General features: G+C 39.5%; 1 protein-coding gene across 2 annotated transcripts; it reads right to left on the reverse strand.

The window, feature by feature from the left end:
* Positions 1 to 275: 275 nt before the first annotated feature.
* On the reverse strand, positions 276 to 11,190 carry LOC124859913 (D(1) dopamine receptor-like). Of its 2 annotated transcripts, none has more exons than XM_047352807.1 (2): positions 10,670 to 11,190; positions 276 to 5,316 (listed from the first exon to the last, which is right to left on the reverse strand). In XM_047352807.1, the coding sequence occupies exon 2, from the start codon at positions 5,213 to 5,215 to the stop codon at positions 4,097 to 4,099; it is 1,119 nt and encodes a 372-aa protein (XP_047208763.1). In that variant the 5' UTR covers positions 5,216 to 5,316; positions 10,670 to 11,190; the 3' UTR covers positions 276 to 4,096. The 2 variants fall into 2 exon arrangements, with proteins under 2 accessions (XP_047208763.1, XP_047208764.1); XM_047352808.1 differs by having other exon boundaries at positions 10,620 to 11,190.
* Positions 11,191 to 17,910: the final 6,720 nt, after the last annotated feature.

Here is a 17,910-nt window from a genome sequence, read left to right on the forward strand (position 1 = left end):
ACAAACGTCACTGCTGTTTTGTCCCTTCACACTTCAGGTACCTCGATTTACCTCCCACTCTCAAGGATGTGAATAAATAATGGCACATTCTTTCCTCACTGAACTTTATTAATTATCATCATCTTCACCTCGTTTTTTCAGCAAAGTAGGTAAACAAGGAGAAAGGTGGAGGGTCCACAGTGTAAGTTCAAGGCTTATCTGTGTTGTATTTTTTTAAAGTGTGAGAATGTAGCATTTGTAGAGTAAAAACAATAAAAGGACAAAAAGCCAACCGATCTAGTGGCGCCACAATAGTTGCACGGCTTTATTATTGCCAGCTGTTCACAGGACCAGATGAGGGCACTTCACTTTGCTAATGATGGAAATACATCACCAGATTAAACAGACACAAGTACACCAGAATTGTATGAGATGGTAGATATGAAACACAGCTGCTCCCATTAGGTTTTATTCTTTGGACATTGGTGTGAAGTTAGCCCCGGGACATTTGAAATAAAGGGATCAAAGCTGAACAGCCAAAAACACATACAACACATTGGATCTGATGAAAATAACTTCTACATTAAAAAATTCACTAAACATTTGTTTGGGCTTTATCGCAAAGAGACACTGGGGGAAATTTTCAAATGTCTTTATCCTTGTTACCAGAACAAGATGAGATCTTTCCAAATCTAAACGGAAACCTGAAGATAGAAAACAACCAGAACCAACATTCAGGCAAAAATACAGAACACATTAAAATTGGTTTAAATTTTCAGCTGTAAATCAATTTTAGTTGTAATGCTCAATTTAAAAAATGACTGAATTTAGAACCAACATTTAACATAAGAAGCATGTTTATGGACATTTGACAGAAACAGCAGAGTGCTGACAAAATTCACGCACACTAAAACTCTGCCTCCTAATAGTTATACATACTTTTTATTCCCTTTGCAAAGAGATAACATGGTCACGTTTGCATTATGTGAACGTGTAAAGAGAGATGCAGCTCACTGATGATATGATTTCCAAGAGAAAGTAATAGTGGAATCACAAATGCTCAGGTTCTTTCCAATTCATTCAGATTTGTCAGCTTTGGCTATTGTTTGTAGTAATAAAAAACCTGGTAATCCTTAAAAAAGAACTTCACTGCTACAGCTTCACATGCAGCAGTAACGCCTATCAAAGTAAGAATTTATCAAATGTATTTGCTCTTATTGTAACACATAGGTATATGTGCTTTCTTAGAAAGAAAAGTAAGTTGCTGTTTATATGTAGACATTTTTAAAGGCTTTACTCCTGCTGCTCCTGTACTTTCCACAGCTTCAAACAGCTGAATGATGTGCTATACGGCTTTCTTGTCTCAGTTAGAATTTAAATAAAGACAAACTTAGAAAATAATTTCAAATCTGACTTGCTCGCACAATGAAGCAAAGGTTCACAAAATGTAATCATAACAGGACGTAAATATGTATAATTATTAAATGAGCACTAATCCAGTGCATATCCTGTTGTGCTGACAAAATTCAGGTTCAATCTCTAATGGATTTTCTGCAAGGTTTCTGGTGAAAACTGAGCAGCATTTTTCATCACTATTTTTAGCTAAATTGGTAGAGTTCATTTTAACTGGTGGGTTTACGTGTCAAGAATCCTCTTATGAAAGCTGAGATCTGGGCTTTTGGAAGACCATTTAAGAAGTTTGTTAGCCTGCTTCATCCATTTCAAAACTTGTTCTGATGTATTTTTAAGATTATTAATCCTTTCAAACATCTAATTGTATCAAAGTTTCAGTCATTTAGAGATAGGTTTTTGTGAAGTTGAAAAGTTTGGAGGCAGTCCTTCTTCATTATTTCATCCACCACTGTTGCACCAGTACTACCAGCAGAAAAACAGTCCCACAGGAGGGTACCACTACCATGCTTGGCACCTGGTAGTGTTCATAGGTTTGAAAGCATTACATTGACTCTTCCAGACATAGCACTTGTTAATGTGGCCAAATAGCTCAATCTTGTTTTTGTCTGACTGTAAACCTTTTTCCTGTAGGCATTTTAGCTACAAGTTTCAGTCAAGTTTCAAGGTGTCAATTTCAGAGCACAGCAATCCTATTTGGTCGGCTCCCTCTCAGTCCGTGATGACGTAATACAGACAGTGATAAATTTTCTCCAACATCTTTCCGCTTACGGTATGATTGGGCCTTGGCGGTTCCTAAGTTGATTCTGAACCTCATAAACAAATTTTTTTTCATCTAAAGGTTAAACGTTTTGGGGTTTTTTTAGAACATAGTAGTGGCAATCCTATCTCTTGGGTCTTTCGTATTGGTTAACCCCGTAAATGCTTTAAAATAAATAATGTCTATAATGGTCAAAAAGAAAATATCAGCTGCTTTCATCCACAGTTACCAATGAGAAGTTAACAAGCCTTGGGATCAAAATTTAGCTAAATGTACATATGTATTTCAGCACCATATGTATAGTTTTGACTGTTAGCACAAAAGAAAACTCTGAAAGTATTTGTCAAGTTATCTTTAAAAGCCCAAAATGAGAATGACATTCATGCTGATGATGAATACATGTGAAATTCTGACTGCAAGTGTATAATAGTAGGCATACTCTCGATTTGAAGTCCAACTGATCTCATAAACAATGGTTAATAGCTTAGTGAATATTTTCTTTATTAGGGTGCCTGTTTTTCTTTATTGAAACAAATAATGTTTTACATTTTAAGGGACCTTAAACCTTTAGCTGCTTAGAAGAAGCAGTTTAACCTTTTCATTATGTCATAATGAAATTCACAGATCAGAATTTGGCAAACTTTTTCAGATCTCTGATTTTTTTCTTTAAGATTTTTTTCTAGCCTTCCTGCCCTGATCTGTCAGTAAGTATTAACATTAAGAGAAGAGAGCAGTGGCTGTAAAAGACACAATTATTATCAAGGTGACCTTTTAAACTGCAATTAGCGATTATAATGGTTTAGATCAGGTAGCATTACCAAAACAGCAGTCTCCATGTGTATATTAGGGAAAATGTAAACCCTTATTTCCTTTACTAAAATGATTAAAATGCTGACATGTCTCAAATACAGGACATGCAGTTGCCTTTAAATTTTCTTTCGTTTTAAACACCCTACAAATAAAGGCAAAATAGCTAACTTTGAGTATTTTTCCTGCAGTATTAGCTTCCACGTTGCAGAGTGTTGTTTATATTGAGACCTTGCAGTGCTTTTATAATAGTGTGTTTATTGAATGGAAAAAGATTGGTCGATTGAGTTGAAAACTGTAGGATTTCAGTCACCATCCCCAGCCAATTTCATGATGCATCTTGATTTCAAGCTGTTATTAGGTATGCATTCAATAGATCTGTATCTATAATATTCCAACAACTGGCAGATGTAAAGGAAAATCCTACTAGTCTAGTATATTGTCACACCTACATGTTACATGTAAAATAAATTTAAACCTGTTTTTCCCTTTAGAGAACTGTCACATAAAACAAAAGTTTCATCCACTCTGTTGTGCATTTTGTCTATAATATTAAGTCACTTGTGGGTGTATTGTGTTCCTGCACTTACAACATACATTTGGTTAGATGCATTACCTCGGTCCTTGCAGAGAATTTTAATCTCATGTGTGACAGTAATCTGTGAATTGTCATGTAATTTGGTAAAGTGCACGAGTTGTGCAGCAGTTGCACCGTATTCAGCGGAGGATGCCTTGACCCTGTTTACTGTAGAGTATGATCTTTTAAGGTAGGACAGCAATGCCTAACACAGTGCAGGATGCCCAGTTCTGTGGATTATCTGTTCTGGAACCATGTCAGTACTGGTACACATCCAGACCCCTGGCACAACCAGCAAAATCTTAATCTCAATCCCAAATCCACTCCATTCCCAGACATGATTCTCACTTCTGAAGGTTGTGTAACAGCCACAGAAAGCACATCAGGGTCGCACTCACCCAATGCAAACGTGTGTACACATAGTATCACAGTACCATTCAGTCAAACTAAGCGTTAGCTCAGAAGCACAGACAGAAGCGTCCTCTCTTCAGCCAGGCCAGATGCACATTAAACTCCTGGACTCCTGGAATAAAGGGATGAGTCAGTGCTGGGAGAGTCATGAGTCACTTCTTGTTTAGACTGGCCGTCTCTACGTTGTGGCCTCCTGGATACAGTCTGTGGCAGCCCAGCAGGATGGAGAAGGCCTTGCGGAAATCTGCATTGAAGGCATAGATGATGGGATTAAGGGAGGAGTTAGCCCAACCGAACCACACGAACACGTCAAAGGTGGTGGAGCTTATGCAAGTGAAGGCCTCTCCTCCGCTCGACTGCTCGCAGAAGGGCACCATGCAGTTTAGGATGAAAAATGGCAGCCAGCAGCACACAAACACTCCCATTATCACCGACAGTGTCTTCAGCACCTTTGTCTCCCTCTTGAACGTCATTTTGAAAGAGCTCTCCGACTCTGCGATGCTGGAGCCTCTGCCCAAACTGTTGTGCCTGTTCTTGGCACTCTCTGCGGCACGCTCAAGGGCAGAGATCCTTCTGATTTGTCTGTGAGCAATGCGGTAAATCTGTGTGTATGTGGCAACCATTATAGCAACAGGGATATAGAAGCTTATGAGAGACGTGGAGATGGCGTAGGTCCTGTTCAGGCTGGAGTCACAATTTTCAGAGGTGCGGAGTGAAGTAGTGTTTGATCCAAGTGACACTAATGACTCCGTGAGCGGCTTGTAAGGTTTACTCTGGGCTTTGTGCCAGTTGAGCTGCACAGGGATAAAAGAAATGAGGACAGACAATGTCCACGCTACGCTGATCATAACATAGGCCACTCTGGGTGTCATCTTCCTCTCATAGCGAAAGGGGCTGGAGATGGCCCAGTAGCGGTCTAGACTTATCACACAAAGGTTCAAAATGGATGCCGTTGAGCACATGATGTCAAAAGCCACCCAGGTGTCACAGAAGGAACCAAATGGCCAGAAGCCCGCGATCTCTGTCACTGCTTTCCACGGCATCACCAAGATGGCCACCAAGAGGTCGCTCACAGCCAACGAGATCACAAAGAAGTTGGTGACTTTGGAGCGCAGGTGACGAAACTTGGTGACGGCTGCACAAACCAGTGTGTTTCCCAACAGCGTGGTAAGGATGAGCAATGAGAGGAAGCAGCCGGTCAGCACACGACTTGATGGCATCTCATCTAAGAAGCCATTGTCTATGACGGTCGTGAAGTTCACGAGATCCATCCCTGAAGACGTCTAGGCTGAGGGACTGAGGTTCATGTCATACTGAAGAGTCCTGCTACATCTCCTCTGGGATAAAATGCACAAACTGTCTGTCGTTGACCCTGCAAATAAAAAAGAAAACAAATCTTCATCATTGTCATTGCTACAATATGAAAGATGAAATGTTTGAACTGGAACAGACTTTTGGCCCTTGACCCTGTAAATTAGACTACACTTAATTTGAACTGCAGACTGATTCTGTTTTTGTTTGCACAAACCACAGAGAACAGAACTCTGATCTGAGCATTTTACGGCCCACAGGCCTCATCCAGCTGTTTAGATATTGCAGACATGGAACATGGTGGCTTCTAGGAAATCGCTAATTAAAAATGTAATACATTTTTAATCTGCATTAAAATCTCAATACACTGCTTCAAATAAAAGAAAATATATATATTTTGAAGGAAACTGCTGCTTCCCCGGGTAGCTAAGTTAGCTCTGTTGTTTGTGCACCAATGTGGGATCATGGTATAAAGAGAGATTCATGTGTTTTAATAATACATGGACTTCTAAGTAGGGGCTGCACAATGTTTTATCATCTCATTATCAGTGCGCGACAGTTCAGAAAGCAATATTTGTTGGTTATCATTTCCAGTTGTCATGAGTACACGCTTTGCATGTTAATAAGAGATTTAGACCGTTGGATGCGGTCTCACTGCAATAGATGCTCATACCTGGCAAATGATGGCCAAAATGGAGTAAGATGGAAACATATCTCAATTCAATTTCCTAATATAAAGCAGCTCAACTCTTAAGCATTAATTTACTGAATTCAAAGGTTAAATGGCTCTTTTTGTGGGGAATAAAAAGTATGTGTAATTAAAGTCAACAGGCTGAACATACAGTGACAGACAAATACTTATTTGAATGTCATCTAAAAGACAGTTATCAACAGAAAGATATTATAAAGTTTCAGTTGGCACATCACATTTCGCAATGACTACAGCAGCCAGCAAAATTACATTTAGGGATTATCTTAGTATTGGAATAATTGATTTCAGCCAATGACCCTGTCAACATTTGCATAAATGGCCCATATGGGGTGGAAATGTGTAGAAAAATGGTGCCCATACAGGATTATCCCTATGCGAAATGCCTATATAGACTATAGTGTCAGAAATATTGGGTCACTCCTCCAAATCACTGAATGTTGTGTCCCAGACACTTCCATGGCCTCATGTGTACAAAGTAAAGCACCTAGTCATGCAGACTGCTTCTACAAACATTTGTGAAAGACCTGTCTATCTTAGGAGCTCAGTGAATTCCCGTGTGGTGCCATTATTGCATGCCACCTGTGTAATAAATCCAGTCGTGAAATTTCCTTTCCTGTTCGTGTTATTTTAACAAAGTGAAACTGGTTGGGAATTACAGCAAATCAGCCACAAACTGATGCTCAGAGGATACTGTGATGCATAGTGTGCAGAGTTGATCAACATTCTGCAGAATCCATAGCTACAGATATTCCTAACATCATGAGAACTTCAGAATAATTCAAGAAAAATGTGTAGCTTCCTGGAATTGATTTTTGTGGTTGAACAACTGCGTTAAAGCAGATTGCCTGTCTGGCAATCCAATGCATGTTTTGTGAGTTGCCAGGAGAACGGCGAAGTTTGGTGCAGAAAGAATAATGGTGTGGGTCTATTTTTCAGGAGTTGGGCTCAACCCTGGGGCTGAATGATATTAGCAAAGCATGCAGTTCATGATAATACTGCTGAACAAAGATATGACTAGCGATAAGTGAACAAATACCTAACCAAAAAGTGTTTACATCGTTTTAGTTGTATCTTGCAAACAGATCTCAGATAGTAAGTAGTTATCCAGCTGCAGGAAAAAAACCAAACCAAAACATTAAATTTCTCATTTTCATCTCAACAACGTTGTTTTCCTAAAAACTTACATTGGCTGTTTTGTCAGTGAAACAACTTAGTTGTAGTTTCTTATGACTTTACCAAAACATCTTTGTGCGCTTCTAAAATATTTTCTGTTAAACAGCAAGCATCACCTAACGTATTGCTAGCATGGACAGTTTGAGTGCATGGTAGTTACTAATTTGGCTAAAATGTATTATTGTCCAAGCAGTTTTTGTCATCTTGATATTGCAAATAGTGATATTGTGATAATAATACATTTACAACTCATTGTGCAGTCCTACCTAACATCTGAATTCCACTAACAGTAACTCTTCATACTGGAGCAAAGACATTTTGGGCATTTTTCATGCTCCCACTTTTGTGGGAACAATCTTGGTATGGGCCCTACCCGTTTCAACATGACTGCACACCAATGCACAAGGCAAAGCCCTTAAAGACAGAGATGAGCGAGTTTGATATGGAAGAACCTGGCTGGCCTGACCTCAACATAAAATACCTTTGGGGTGAATAGAGCGGAGACTGTGAGCCAGGCCTTCTCTTCTCATCCAACTTCAGTGTTTGACCTCAAAAATGTGCTTCTGGAAGAATGGTACCAAGTTCCCATAAACACACCCTTAAACTTTGTGGAAAGCATTCTTGGAAGAGGTGCAACTGTTACTGCGGCAAAGGATGGACCAACATCATATTAAACCTTATGGATAGAAATGGGGATGTCCCTAAAAGTCATGTGTTTGTGAAGGCAGAGGAGTGAATACATTTGTTAATATAATCTAGGTTTGAGGAAGGACAAGTCTGGGTAAAAAAAACTAGACCCATACATTTGTGACTTTCAATTTAAAGTGATTTTCTTAATACCTATTTGAGGCTTGTAGAGCACCCAACTGGTCTTGCCGATATACAGGTCCTTCTCAAAATATTAGCATATTGTGATAAAGTTCATTATTTTCCATAATGTCATGATGAAAATTTAACATTCATATATTTTAGATTCATTGCACACTAACTGAAATATTTCAGGTCTTTTATTGTCTTAATACGGATGATTTTGGCATACAGCTCATGAAAACCCAAAATTCCTATCTCACAAAATTAGCATATTTATCCAACCAATAAAAGAAAAGTGTTTTTAATACAAAAAACGTCAACCTTCAAATAATCATGTACAGTTATGCACTCAATACTTGGTCGGGAATCCTTTTGCAGAAATGACTGCTTCAATGCGGCATGGAGGCAATCAGCCTGTGGCACTGCTGAGGTCTTATGGAGGCCCAGGATGCTTCGATAGCGGCCTTTAGCTCATCCAGAGTGTTGGGTCTTGAGTCTCTCAACGTTCTCTTCACAATATCCCACAGATTCTCTATGGGGTTCAGGTCAGGAGAGTTGGCAGGCCAATTGAGCACAGTGATACCATGGTCAGTAAACCATTTACCAGTGGTTTTGGCACTGTGAGCAGGTGCCAGGTCGTGCTGAAAAATGAAATCTTCATCTCCATAAAGCTTTTTAGCAGATGGAAGCATGAAGTGCTCCAAAATCTCCTGATAGCTAGCTGCATTGATCCTGCCCTTGATAAAACACAGTGGACCAACACCAGCAGCTGACACGGCACCCCAGACCATCACTGACTGTGGGTACTTGACACTGGACTTCTGGCATTTTGGCATTTCCTTCTCCCCAGTCTTCCTCCAGACTCTGGCATCTTGATTTCTGAATGACATGCAGAATTTGCTTTCATCCGAAAAAAGTACTTTGGACCACTGAGCAACAGTCCAGTGCTGCTTCTCTGTAGCCCAGGTCTGGGGAATGCGGCACCTGTAGCCCATTTCCTGCACACACCTGTGCACGGTGGCTCTGGATGTTTCTACTCCAGACTCAGTCCACTGGTTCCGCAGGTCCCCCAAGGTCTGGAATCGGCCCTTCTCCACAATCTTCCTCAGGGTCCGGTCACCTCTTCTCGTTGTGCAGCGTTTTCTGCCACACTTTTTCCTTCCCACAGACTTCCCACTGAGGTGCCTTGATACAGCACTCTGGGAACAGCCTATTCGTTCAGAAATTTCTTTCTGTGTCTTACCCTCTTGCTTGAGGGTGTCAATAGTGGCCTTCTGGACAGCAGTCAGGTCGGCAGTCTTACCCATGATTGGGGTTTTGAGTGATGAACCAGGATGGGAGTTTTAAAGGCCTCAGGAATCTTTTGCAGGTGTTTAGAGTTAACTCGTTGATTCAGATGATTAGGTTCATAGCTCATTTAGAGACCCTTTTAATGATATGCTAATTTTGTGAGATAGGAATTTTGGGTTTTCATGAGCTGTATACCAAAATCATCCGTATTAAGACAATAAAAGACCTGAAATATTTCAGTTAGTGTGCAATGAATCTAAAATATATGAATGTTAAATTTTCATCATGACATTATGGAAAATAATGAACTTTATCACAATATGCTAATATTTTGAGAAGGACCTGTAAGGTCCTACAGCTAATCCAAACCTTATCCATATCCCTAACAGATTTAGATTTAAATTAATCTTTTATTTGACTAACATGTTTCTTCTGACTTTAATATTAACAGTTTTGGAGCAGCCCAGACAGAGTCCCAACTTGATCTGATAGAGAATCTGTGGAAGGAGCTAAAAATGTAAGAGATGGAGGAGGCTTTCCAAGCATAAAGACTTGGAGCTCATCAGAAAGATAAGCCGTCAAAAAACCTGTTGAAACATGCAAATTACTCGTTGGCAATGACAAGAAGGGTTTAATGGCAATGTAGGTTTTCCAATTGATAACTGACAAGAATATACGTAATTTTTGATATGCTATTTTTCAATACAATGTAAAAAAAATTATTTTATTCAAAAGCTTTTACTTATTTACTTTTATTTTATTTGCTCAAGAGGTACACTGTGGATTACTGAAAATTGTTCATAACACAAATGTAAAGCCACCCCATTACAGCTTATAAACTTAAAGTTATATTATCTTTTTAAAAGGTTTCTGTCTCATATCTGATCAGAACCTCTTGGTTGAAAAAAATATAATTTTAAACCTAACTTTGCCAGGGGGATTAATATTTTTTTGGCTTAATTGTATATAAGAAGCCCATTGCGGGCCAAGACTGTCTTATGCCCCATTCAGCCCTTCACAAACCTTATGGGGCCCACATACAGATATTGGCTGGGGATCCAGGCCATCAACAGCAGTCACAGTTGTCCATATGGCCCTTTAGGGAAATTAATCTAATCAACAAAAATTCTCTTTAAATGCTGACCTCACAAACTGTTTTGCAGGTAAATACATATTTTTATTGAAAAAGATTGACATATGTGTTGAATTTGTTTTTTTCGCGAAAATGTTTAAAATCCTGCATTTGTATTATGATTTCTAATCTCTATGATTTAAAATAGTTTTTCCCTGCATCAGCGGATTATTCAAACATGCCTCTAATAAAGAGTAGCTACCATCCTATTTTCGCTGCTTTTTATTGTGATATACTGGCTACTCACCTTCCACAGATGCTAGGGCTTGACATGACCTATAAAAACAAATGTCTCACCGCTTGCACGCAAACTTCACAGCGCAGGGTCCATCCAGAGCGCGTCTGGTCTCCATATCTCACCAACACAAAGCAAAGAACGTCCCGAATCATGTCCTCCATGCGCGCATCACTCTCAGTGCTGACTCAAAGCAAATACTAGCACAGAGAGCCAGGCACCAGAGGAATGAAATGTCCCTCTCGCTGCGTCCTGCTGCAGCGGTGCGTGCGGCGTCCGCGCAGAAAGCCTGACGCCGGACGCCTCAAGTTTCACATGATGCTCCCATTCAGTAAAAAGCGCTGCGTGGAAACGGACTGCTCACTGTAGGAAGGAAACGCTTGTGACCCCGGCATTTACGCGAGCATTGTCTCTACAGGTAAGTCCTGATGGGTCCTACCTTTGAATAGCAGCTGTTAAAGGCATCATAATAGAGCCAACAGTTGTGTTTTCTTGTCAACTGACCAGGTTGGGGCTGCGTTTTTGTGGAGCTTAATAAAACAAAAGACAGGTGATAAAACCAGGACGAGGGTCAAGATTGAGATACAAAAATGGCTCCTTGTTGCCACCTAATGGAGAAAGCTAGCAATTACAGAGCAGCACCCTTTCAGTCCTAATTTACAGGTTTATTGCCAGACTTGTCATGTACAGAGGTCATCTGAGTGATAAATCATGCAGTCTGTAAAATAAATCCAGACAGTGTCATTCCAACCATAAGATATAATCATGCTCAGCCTGGTGTCTCTCACGCAGCGTAGTGGCCCCCAATGCTCTGCATGAAAGATGCAAAGGGATGCAAAAAACCGTCATGACATGTCAGTCGTCGCCTTACACTGATGTGAGTATTTCTGACAGGAGGAAGTGGAACAGCATTAACCCGTTTCCTCCACAAATACACCCCCTGTTAGAGGGGCAGTGACACATGGCTGACTGTAGAACAAGGATAACATTTCTTCCAATCAGGGATCTTTAATTGAAATGACTCCCAACTGTTTCAGTAGGAAGAATATTTCACAATTCCCCTGCGTATTGGTGGTTTGGGTAGTGCTGTCATTTTAAAAGCACTTCTTTCTGCATCTCTTTGCAGGAGTTCGTCCCTTTGGTCCATCACGGTAATTTACTGGGACTGTTTTCTGAGTGCTGCCTGGCTGCAGGGAAATGAAAAACACAGCAGATTGGGCGGGGCTGAAAGAGTGGAAAGGTTTCAGGGTTTGAAATGCAGAGTTGGCCTATATTTTAGAACGCTGTGGTTTTTCTGCATTCAAAGGTGCAGCTGCTTCTTTGTTAACTAATTCTTACTTCCACGCCACACAGACATGCTCTGTACAGTCGCGTTTTAATGGACATACAATGCCTCGCATCACTCATTCCTACACCTTGAACTTTTTCACATTTTGTCATGTTCCGACCAGAAACATTTGTGTATTTTATTACAATATTATATGGCAGACTAACTAGAAAGCAGTAAATAATTGTAAAGTGGGAGGGAAATGAAGATCTGAGAAGTATGTTGTGCCCACTTCAATACGATACCCCTAAATAAAACTGCCTTCAGAGATCAGCTTATTGGTAAATAGTCCAAATAGCTGTGTTTACCTCATTTGTTACTGAAAAAACAGATAAGATCTAGGAAACACACTAGACAGGTTTGTTTTGAAAACACTAATTAACACTTTTTTATTTATTTACTCATTTATTGGGACCATGCATATTAATGAACGTTTATATGTCCAAACAATACGTTACCCGTGCATTTACCCGTTCTGGATAGTTGCAAGTTTATGCAGTCTGTGTGTTGACTACATGTGGACAAGTCAGATTTTCTTTGATGAATAAGACGGATAACCGCTCTTTGTTACTTTCTGTCCTTGTTCTGCACTGTCACCATCACCTACAAGACATACCATACCTCTGTTGCAGAAGAAGTATGGCGTGCCACATTTCTACAGACTTCTCATTTTCCATCTGGGCTCTGGGTACAATGCCTAGAAGATAAGCAGATTGGAGAATGGTCCAACGTATCTGCAAATCGCCTTGAGGGCTTACCGTGAAAGAATCAGAGCGCACGCCTGTTATTTGCAACGCTTTGAATTTTCAGAGTCTGGAGATAGCTTTCTTTAAATGATGCTGCAAATTGTACATTCCTACAAACACAAGTGACTTTGGTTCCAAATAAGCTTATCCAAATGTCATGTCACAAATATTTCTCTTATATCATGAAAGGGAAGGGTTGCTGTTTATATTGTGTAACATTGATTCACAATGTGAATTTATTGTGTGTTTTAAAGTTCATTTCATGCAGTGTGCAGGTAGCTTCTGTGTGCTGATCCTATCATTTCGGTCTGTTTATTCTTTCTTCCTTAAAAATAACACATAGATGGCAGAGGTCAGATGATTAATTCTGGGCCATGAAACAGGTTCACAGACCAGTGGTTGGTTCCTCAATTTCTTATTTGCACTGTATGGTGGCAAAAAAGGAGACAATTTTTGTGCCTGTGTTTCAGAAGCATAAAGTTCAAATGTTTTAAGCTTTTCTTGAAGGATGTCCCTTATATACTTTGTATAGCATACTGTCAAAGAAAATAAATAGATTGAACATGGTGATATGTGAAGAAACTTAAACTCTCTTGAGTGCGTGATATTAATTAAAATGCCGAAAATGTTAAATACCCACAAGGTTGATAAATTCAGATAAATGTAAGAACAGCTTACAAAGGTTGAAATCTGGCAACCGAAACATAAATAAAACCAAAAAAGAAGAATATTATCACGGTAGAACATTTATTTGAAAGCAGCATCATGTAACCGTTGAACTGAAATATCCAGTTGAAATTACAAATGTTTGCAGGGAATGACAAAGTTAGCCATTAGCTGCAAACACAAATAAATACAAATTTGAAATAAATAGATCCAGAAAACTGACATGAATAAATAAAAAATTACAATAACAGCTAATAAATAGTTAATACTCTAAACTCTAAAGCTGCCTTGCAGAAATCAGGGGTACATCTTCATCTGCCATTGTTTAGTTTCTTGACAAAGTTTATGTAATGATTTAAAGGGTTTAAGGCTGCTTTTGTCATGTTGCACTGGCTTTCATGCTGGAAGAGAAAAGAGAGAGTAGATTTAATTTGGATATCAGCTTTGGTAACACCATTTACCAAGTAGACCATTTCTGTTGTGTTTTTAATGAGTGAGCTTTGTTTATTTACCTGTTGATGTGTTTCCAGTAAGTTCAAATTTGAATGAAGTTTTTCAAGCTGAATCTCCACTGATTTTTTCTGTGTGACATTCCTAAGAAGATGTCTCAGGGCTATGCTGAAGGTCCCCAAACACCTAGACTAAAAGAAGCATAACATGGTTTTATGAAACAACATACCTCAAAACTGATGATAACAAGAAGAGCAAGGTTTAATTTTGGCTCATCAAAGTAAAAAATCTAGTAAAGATTTAAAACTTACAGGGTGATTGGTCATATATTTTCCTGGAATAGGTGAGAGCTTTGGCTGTATGGAGAAAGAAATAAGATATAAAAAAATCATCTGAACTGCTATAATTAATATCTGAACTATTTAAAGCAGATTCATGCTAGTGGAGCAGTAAATGCAATAACATATATCAATAATACTTGTTTATACTTACAAGGGTGACTTTCCCTCTGAGTTCTCGCAGGTTTCGTATAATCTCATTGTTCAGGTTCACATCTAGCTGAAAGCTACAGCAGACCTGCAACAGAACTATGATAAATACACATTTCATCATCCTGCAGCGATGTCTTTCTCTGTTTCTCAACTATTTCTTTTTGTAGTATAAAGGGTGTGCATTCATATGATCGCAATCTGCCTTTACACTATATATACAGAAGCTAGACTAAGGAAGTCTGATGTCACTTTGTTCAGTAATGGAAACCAAATAACACCTTTTTTTTTTCATGAGTGAGATGCAAATTACATGTTACCATTGAGCCAATAAATAGAAAAGAAAATGAGACAGTTTGGAAATGATCAGGAAACCACCAATAAAGGTCATCCATGTCAAAGCCAACCATACTGTTTCACTGCATTCTGCACAGACTGGCATACAGAGATACATTAGCTGTATTACTGAGAGTAACCGTGAACTCCCAAACAACTTCAGATGGTTTCAGTTTACGATTTATAAAAATGTCATCTGTTGTTTTGAAAGCTTGACGTCTTTCCCTGACAAAATCTAAACAGTAATTGTGCCTCATTTTGCACAATCTTAATGCCATAATATATTAATCTACAGTATAAAGATCCATTCATAGGTAGCGTGAATGGATTCGTGAGTGTAAAATTTGTAAGCAACATGAGTTTTATTCTTTGCTGGTTACATTATTAGAAATAATTTCCTCTTTGAGATGCTAGTAAAGAGCTCCTGTTCAAACTTCACCTCTTGGTGTGTTCATTACAACTGCTGCTGATATATTCATGCATTCTGTGTGATGTTGTGGAAATGTATATGTGGTACAATCCATATCAGTACACTCAATGTATATGGCACATTAGCACCAATCCAATGACAGGGAGTAAACTGGGTTGAGCCGCTGTTTCACTGCCTGCAAATATGGCATGTCTTGTAAATTGTAAGAAAAAAGGAATTACTGTTTAGGCGTTAGTGTAAGAAGAAACTCTTCTGCATTTTGGTCTCACAGCAATGCTCTGAGGCCCCAGTTATCATCAGTTATCACCTCAGGGCTATTTCGAAACTTCTGGTTTTCAGCTTGTGATGCATCTCGATTCAATGCCGCTGGCCACTAAAAAAAACAGCCACCACTAATCCCCGAAAGAAGGGCCGAAGGGGTGACGTCGACTGTGGGTATCACCATCATATGCGGTAGGTGGGAATAGTGTGGTCAGTATCGCCGATAAAAAAATGTAACACTATTTTTATGGGAAACCCCATATAAACGTATGAATACTATTTGGCACATCTTGTTCATCAACTTCCAGATAACTATTAGACAGTCAGTCAGTCAGTCAGCCATTTTCTACCACTTATTTCATAGTGGGTTGCGGGGAAGCTGGTGCCTATCTCCAGCAGTCAGGTCGCCAGTCCATCACAGGGCAACTACTAGACATTTGAAGAACATTTCTACCATAGAATACCATATAAATAAATTTTTTCAGAAGACATTGTTGGTCATTAAGACTTTACTGAGCAAGATAGATGACCAAACATTATCAGGAACCCAGCAGACAGGTAAGGGATAAATGTGTGGAGATATTCAAAGCAGGGCTAGACTATAAAACAATATCTGGAGCTTCGAACATCTCACAAAGCACTCTTCAATTCAGAATTACAAAATGGAAATGATGTACGACAACAACAAACCAACCAAGACATGGCTGTTCTCGTATACTGACAGGCCACGGTGGGAGGGCATTAATCAGAAGCAATATATTAGAATGATGTGAAGGATTTTGGGACCGAATTGAATGCTTTACAATTGAATAGGACTTCAACATGTTTATACTGTAAAGTAGGAACTGACCTTATATAAATTAACTTAGTTGAAATAAATTAAATTATATTACTCTCTTAACATATAAGTTAATTTAATTTAAGTTAATTTAATGAAAGTATTACTTTTGTGCCGGCTGCCTGCCATGGTGGTGTTTTTTTATAAAGCTGTTGGACTGATCTCAAAAGATGCAACACTGCATAAATCGTAGTGAATCGGATTGAAAGCGGTTTTTCTGACCCATTAAACAAAAAGTACAACTGTACCAAGTCCCTTTAGTGATTTGGGCAAAGCTGGTCAAAGACTTTTTGTCATAACGACAGGAAATTTTGTTTACATAAATAAAAGGGGGGCTTGTACTTACCTCCAACAGTCAATGACTGGGATACATCCTGGAAATGTTGCCAGTCCATTACAGGCCAACACAATGACACACAAGACAAACAACCATGTACACACAGTCCGATCTACTGGTAATTGTGAGAGACTAACAAGAAAGTGCCATGCAAGGCAGCATTGTTAACAACTGCACCATGGTGTCCAATTATTACAGATGTGTCACATGTCTGAGTCACTTGCTGCCAATCCAGGCAATGCTGTGAAAAGTTTTCTATTGAATTTGATCAGATTTATGGTGAGTTAGGTTTTACATTTCCTCTTCATAGATAAAATCTGTCTACCTGAAGAAATGACACACAACCTTTACAGGTCCTACTCAAAATATTAGCATATTGTGATAAAGTTAATTATTTTCCATAATGTCATGATGAAAATTTAACATTCATATATTTTAGATTCATTGCACACTAACTGAAATATTTCAGGTCTTTTATTGTCTTAATACGGATGATTTTGGCATACAGCTCATGAAAACCCAAAAATTCCTATCTCACTAAATTAGCATATTTCATCCGACCAATAAAAGAAAAGTGTTTTTAATACAAAAAACGTCAACCTTCAAATAATCATGTACAGATATGCACTCAATACTTGGTCGGGAATCCTTTTGCAGAAATGACTGCTTCAATGCGGCGTGACATGGAGGCAATCAGCCTGTGGCACTGCTGAGGTCTTATGGAGGCCCAGGATGCTTCGATAGCGGCCTTTAGCTCATCCAGAGTGTTGGGTCTTGAGTCTCTCAACGTTCTCTTCACAATATCCCACAGATTCTCTATGGGGTTCAGGTCAGGAGAGTTGGCAGGCCAATTGAGCACAGTGATACCATGGTCAGTAAACCATTTACCAGTGGTTTTGGCACTGTGAGCAGGTGCCAGGTCGTGCTGAAAAATGAAATCTTCATCTCCATAAAGCTTTTCAGCAGATGGAAGCATGAAGTGCTCCAAAATCTCCTGATAGCTAGCTGCATTGACCCTGCCCTTGATAAAACACAGTGGACCAACACCAGCAGCTGACACGGCACCCCAGACCATCACTGACTGTGGGTACTTGACACTGGACTTCTGGCATTTTGGCATTTCCTTCTCCCCAGTCTTCCTCCAGACTCTGGCACCTTGATTTCCGAATGACATGCAGAATTTGCTTTCATCCGAAAAGTACTTTGGACCACTGAGCAACAGTCCAGTGCTGCTTCTCTGTAGCCCAGGTCAGGCGCTTCTGCCGCTGTTTCTGGTTCAAAAGTGGCTTGACCTGGGGAATGCGGCACCTGTAGCCCATTTCCTGCACACGCCTGTGCACGGTGGCTCTGGATGTTTCTACTCCAGACTCAGTCCACTGCTTCCGCAGGTCCCCCAAGGTCTGGAATCGGCCCTTCTCCACAAT

The sequence above is a fragment of the Girardinichthys multiradiatus genome, chromosome 23 (assembly GCF_021462225.1).
Source record: "Girardinichthys multiradiatus isolate DD_20200921_A chromosome 23, DD_fGirMul_XY1, whole genome shotgun sequence".
Lineage (NCBI taxonomy): Eukaryota > Metazoa > Chordata > Actinopteri > Cyprinodontiformes > Goodeidae > Girardinichthys > Girardinichthys multiradiatus.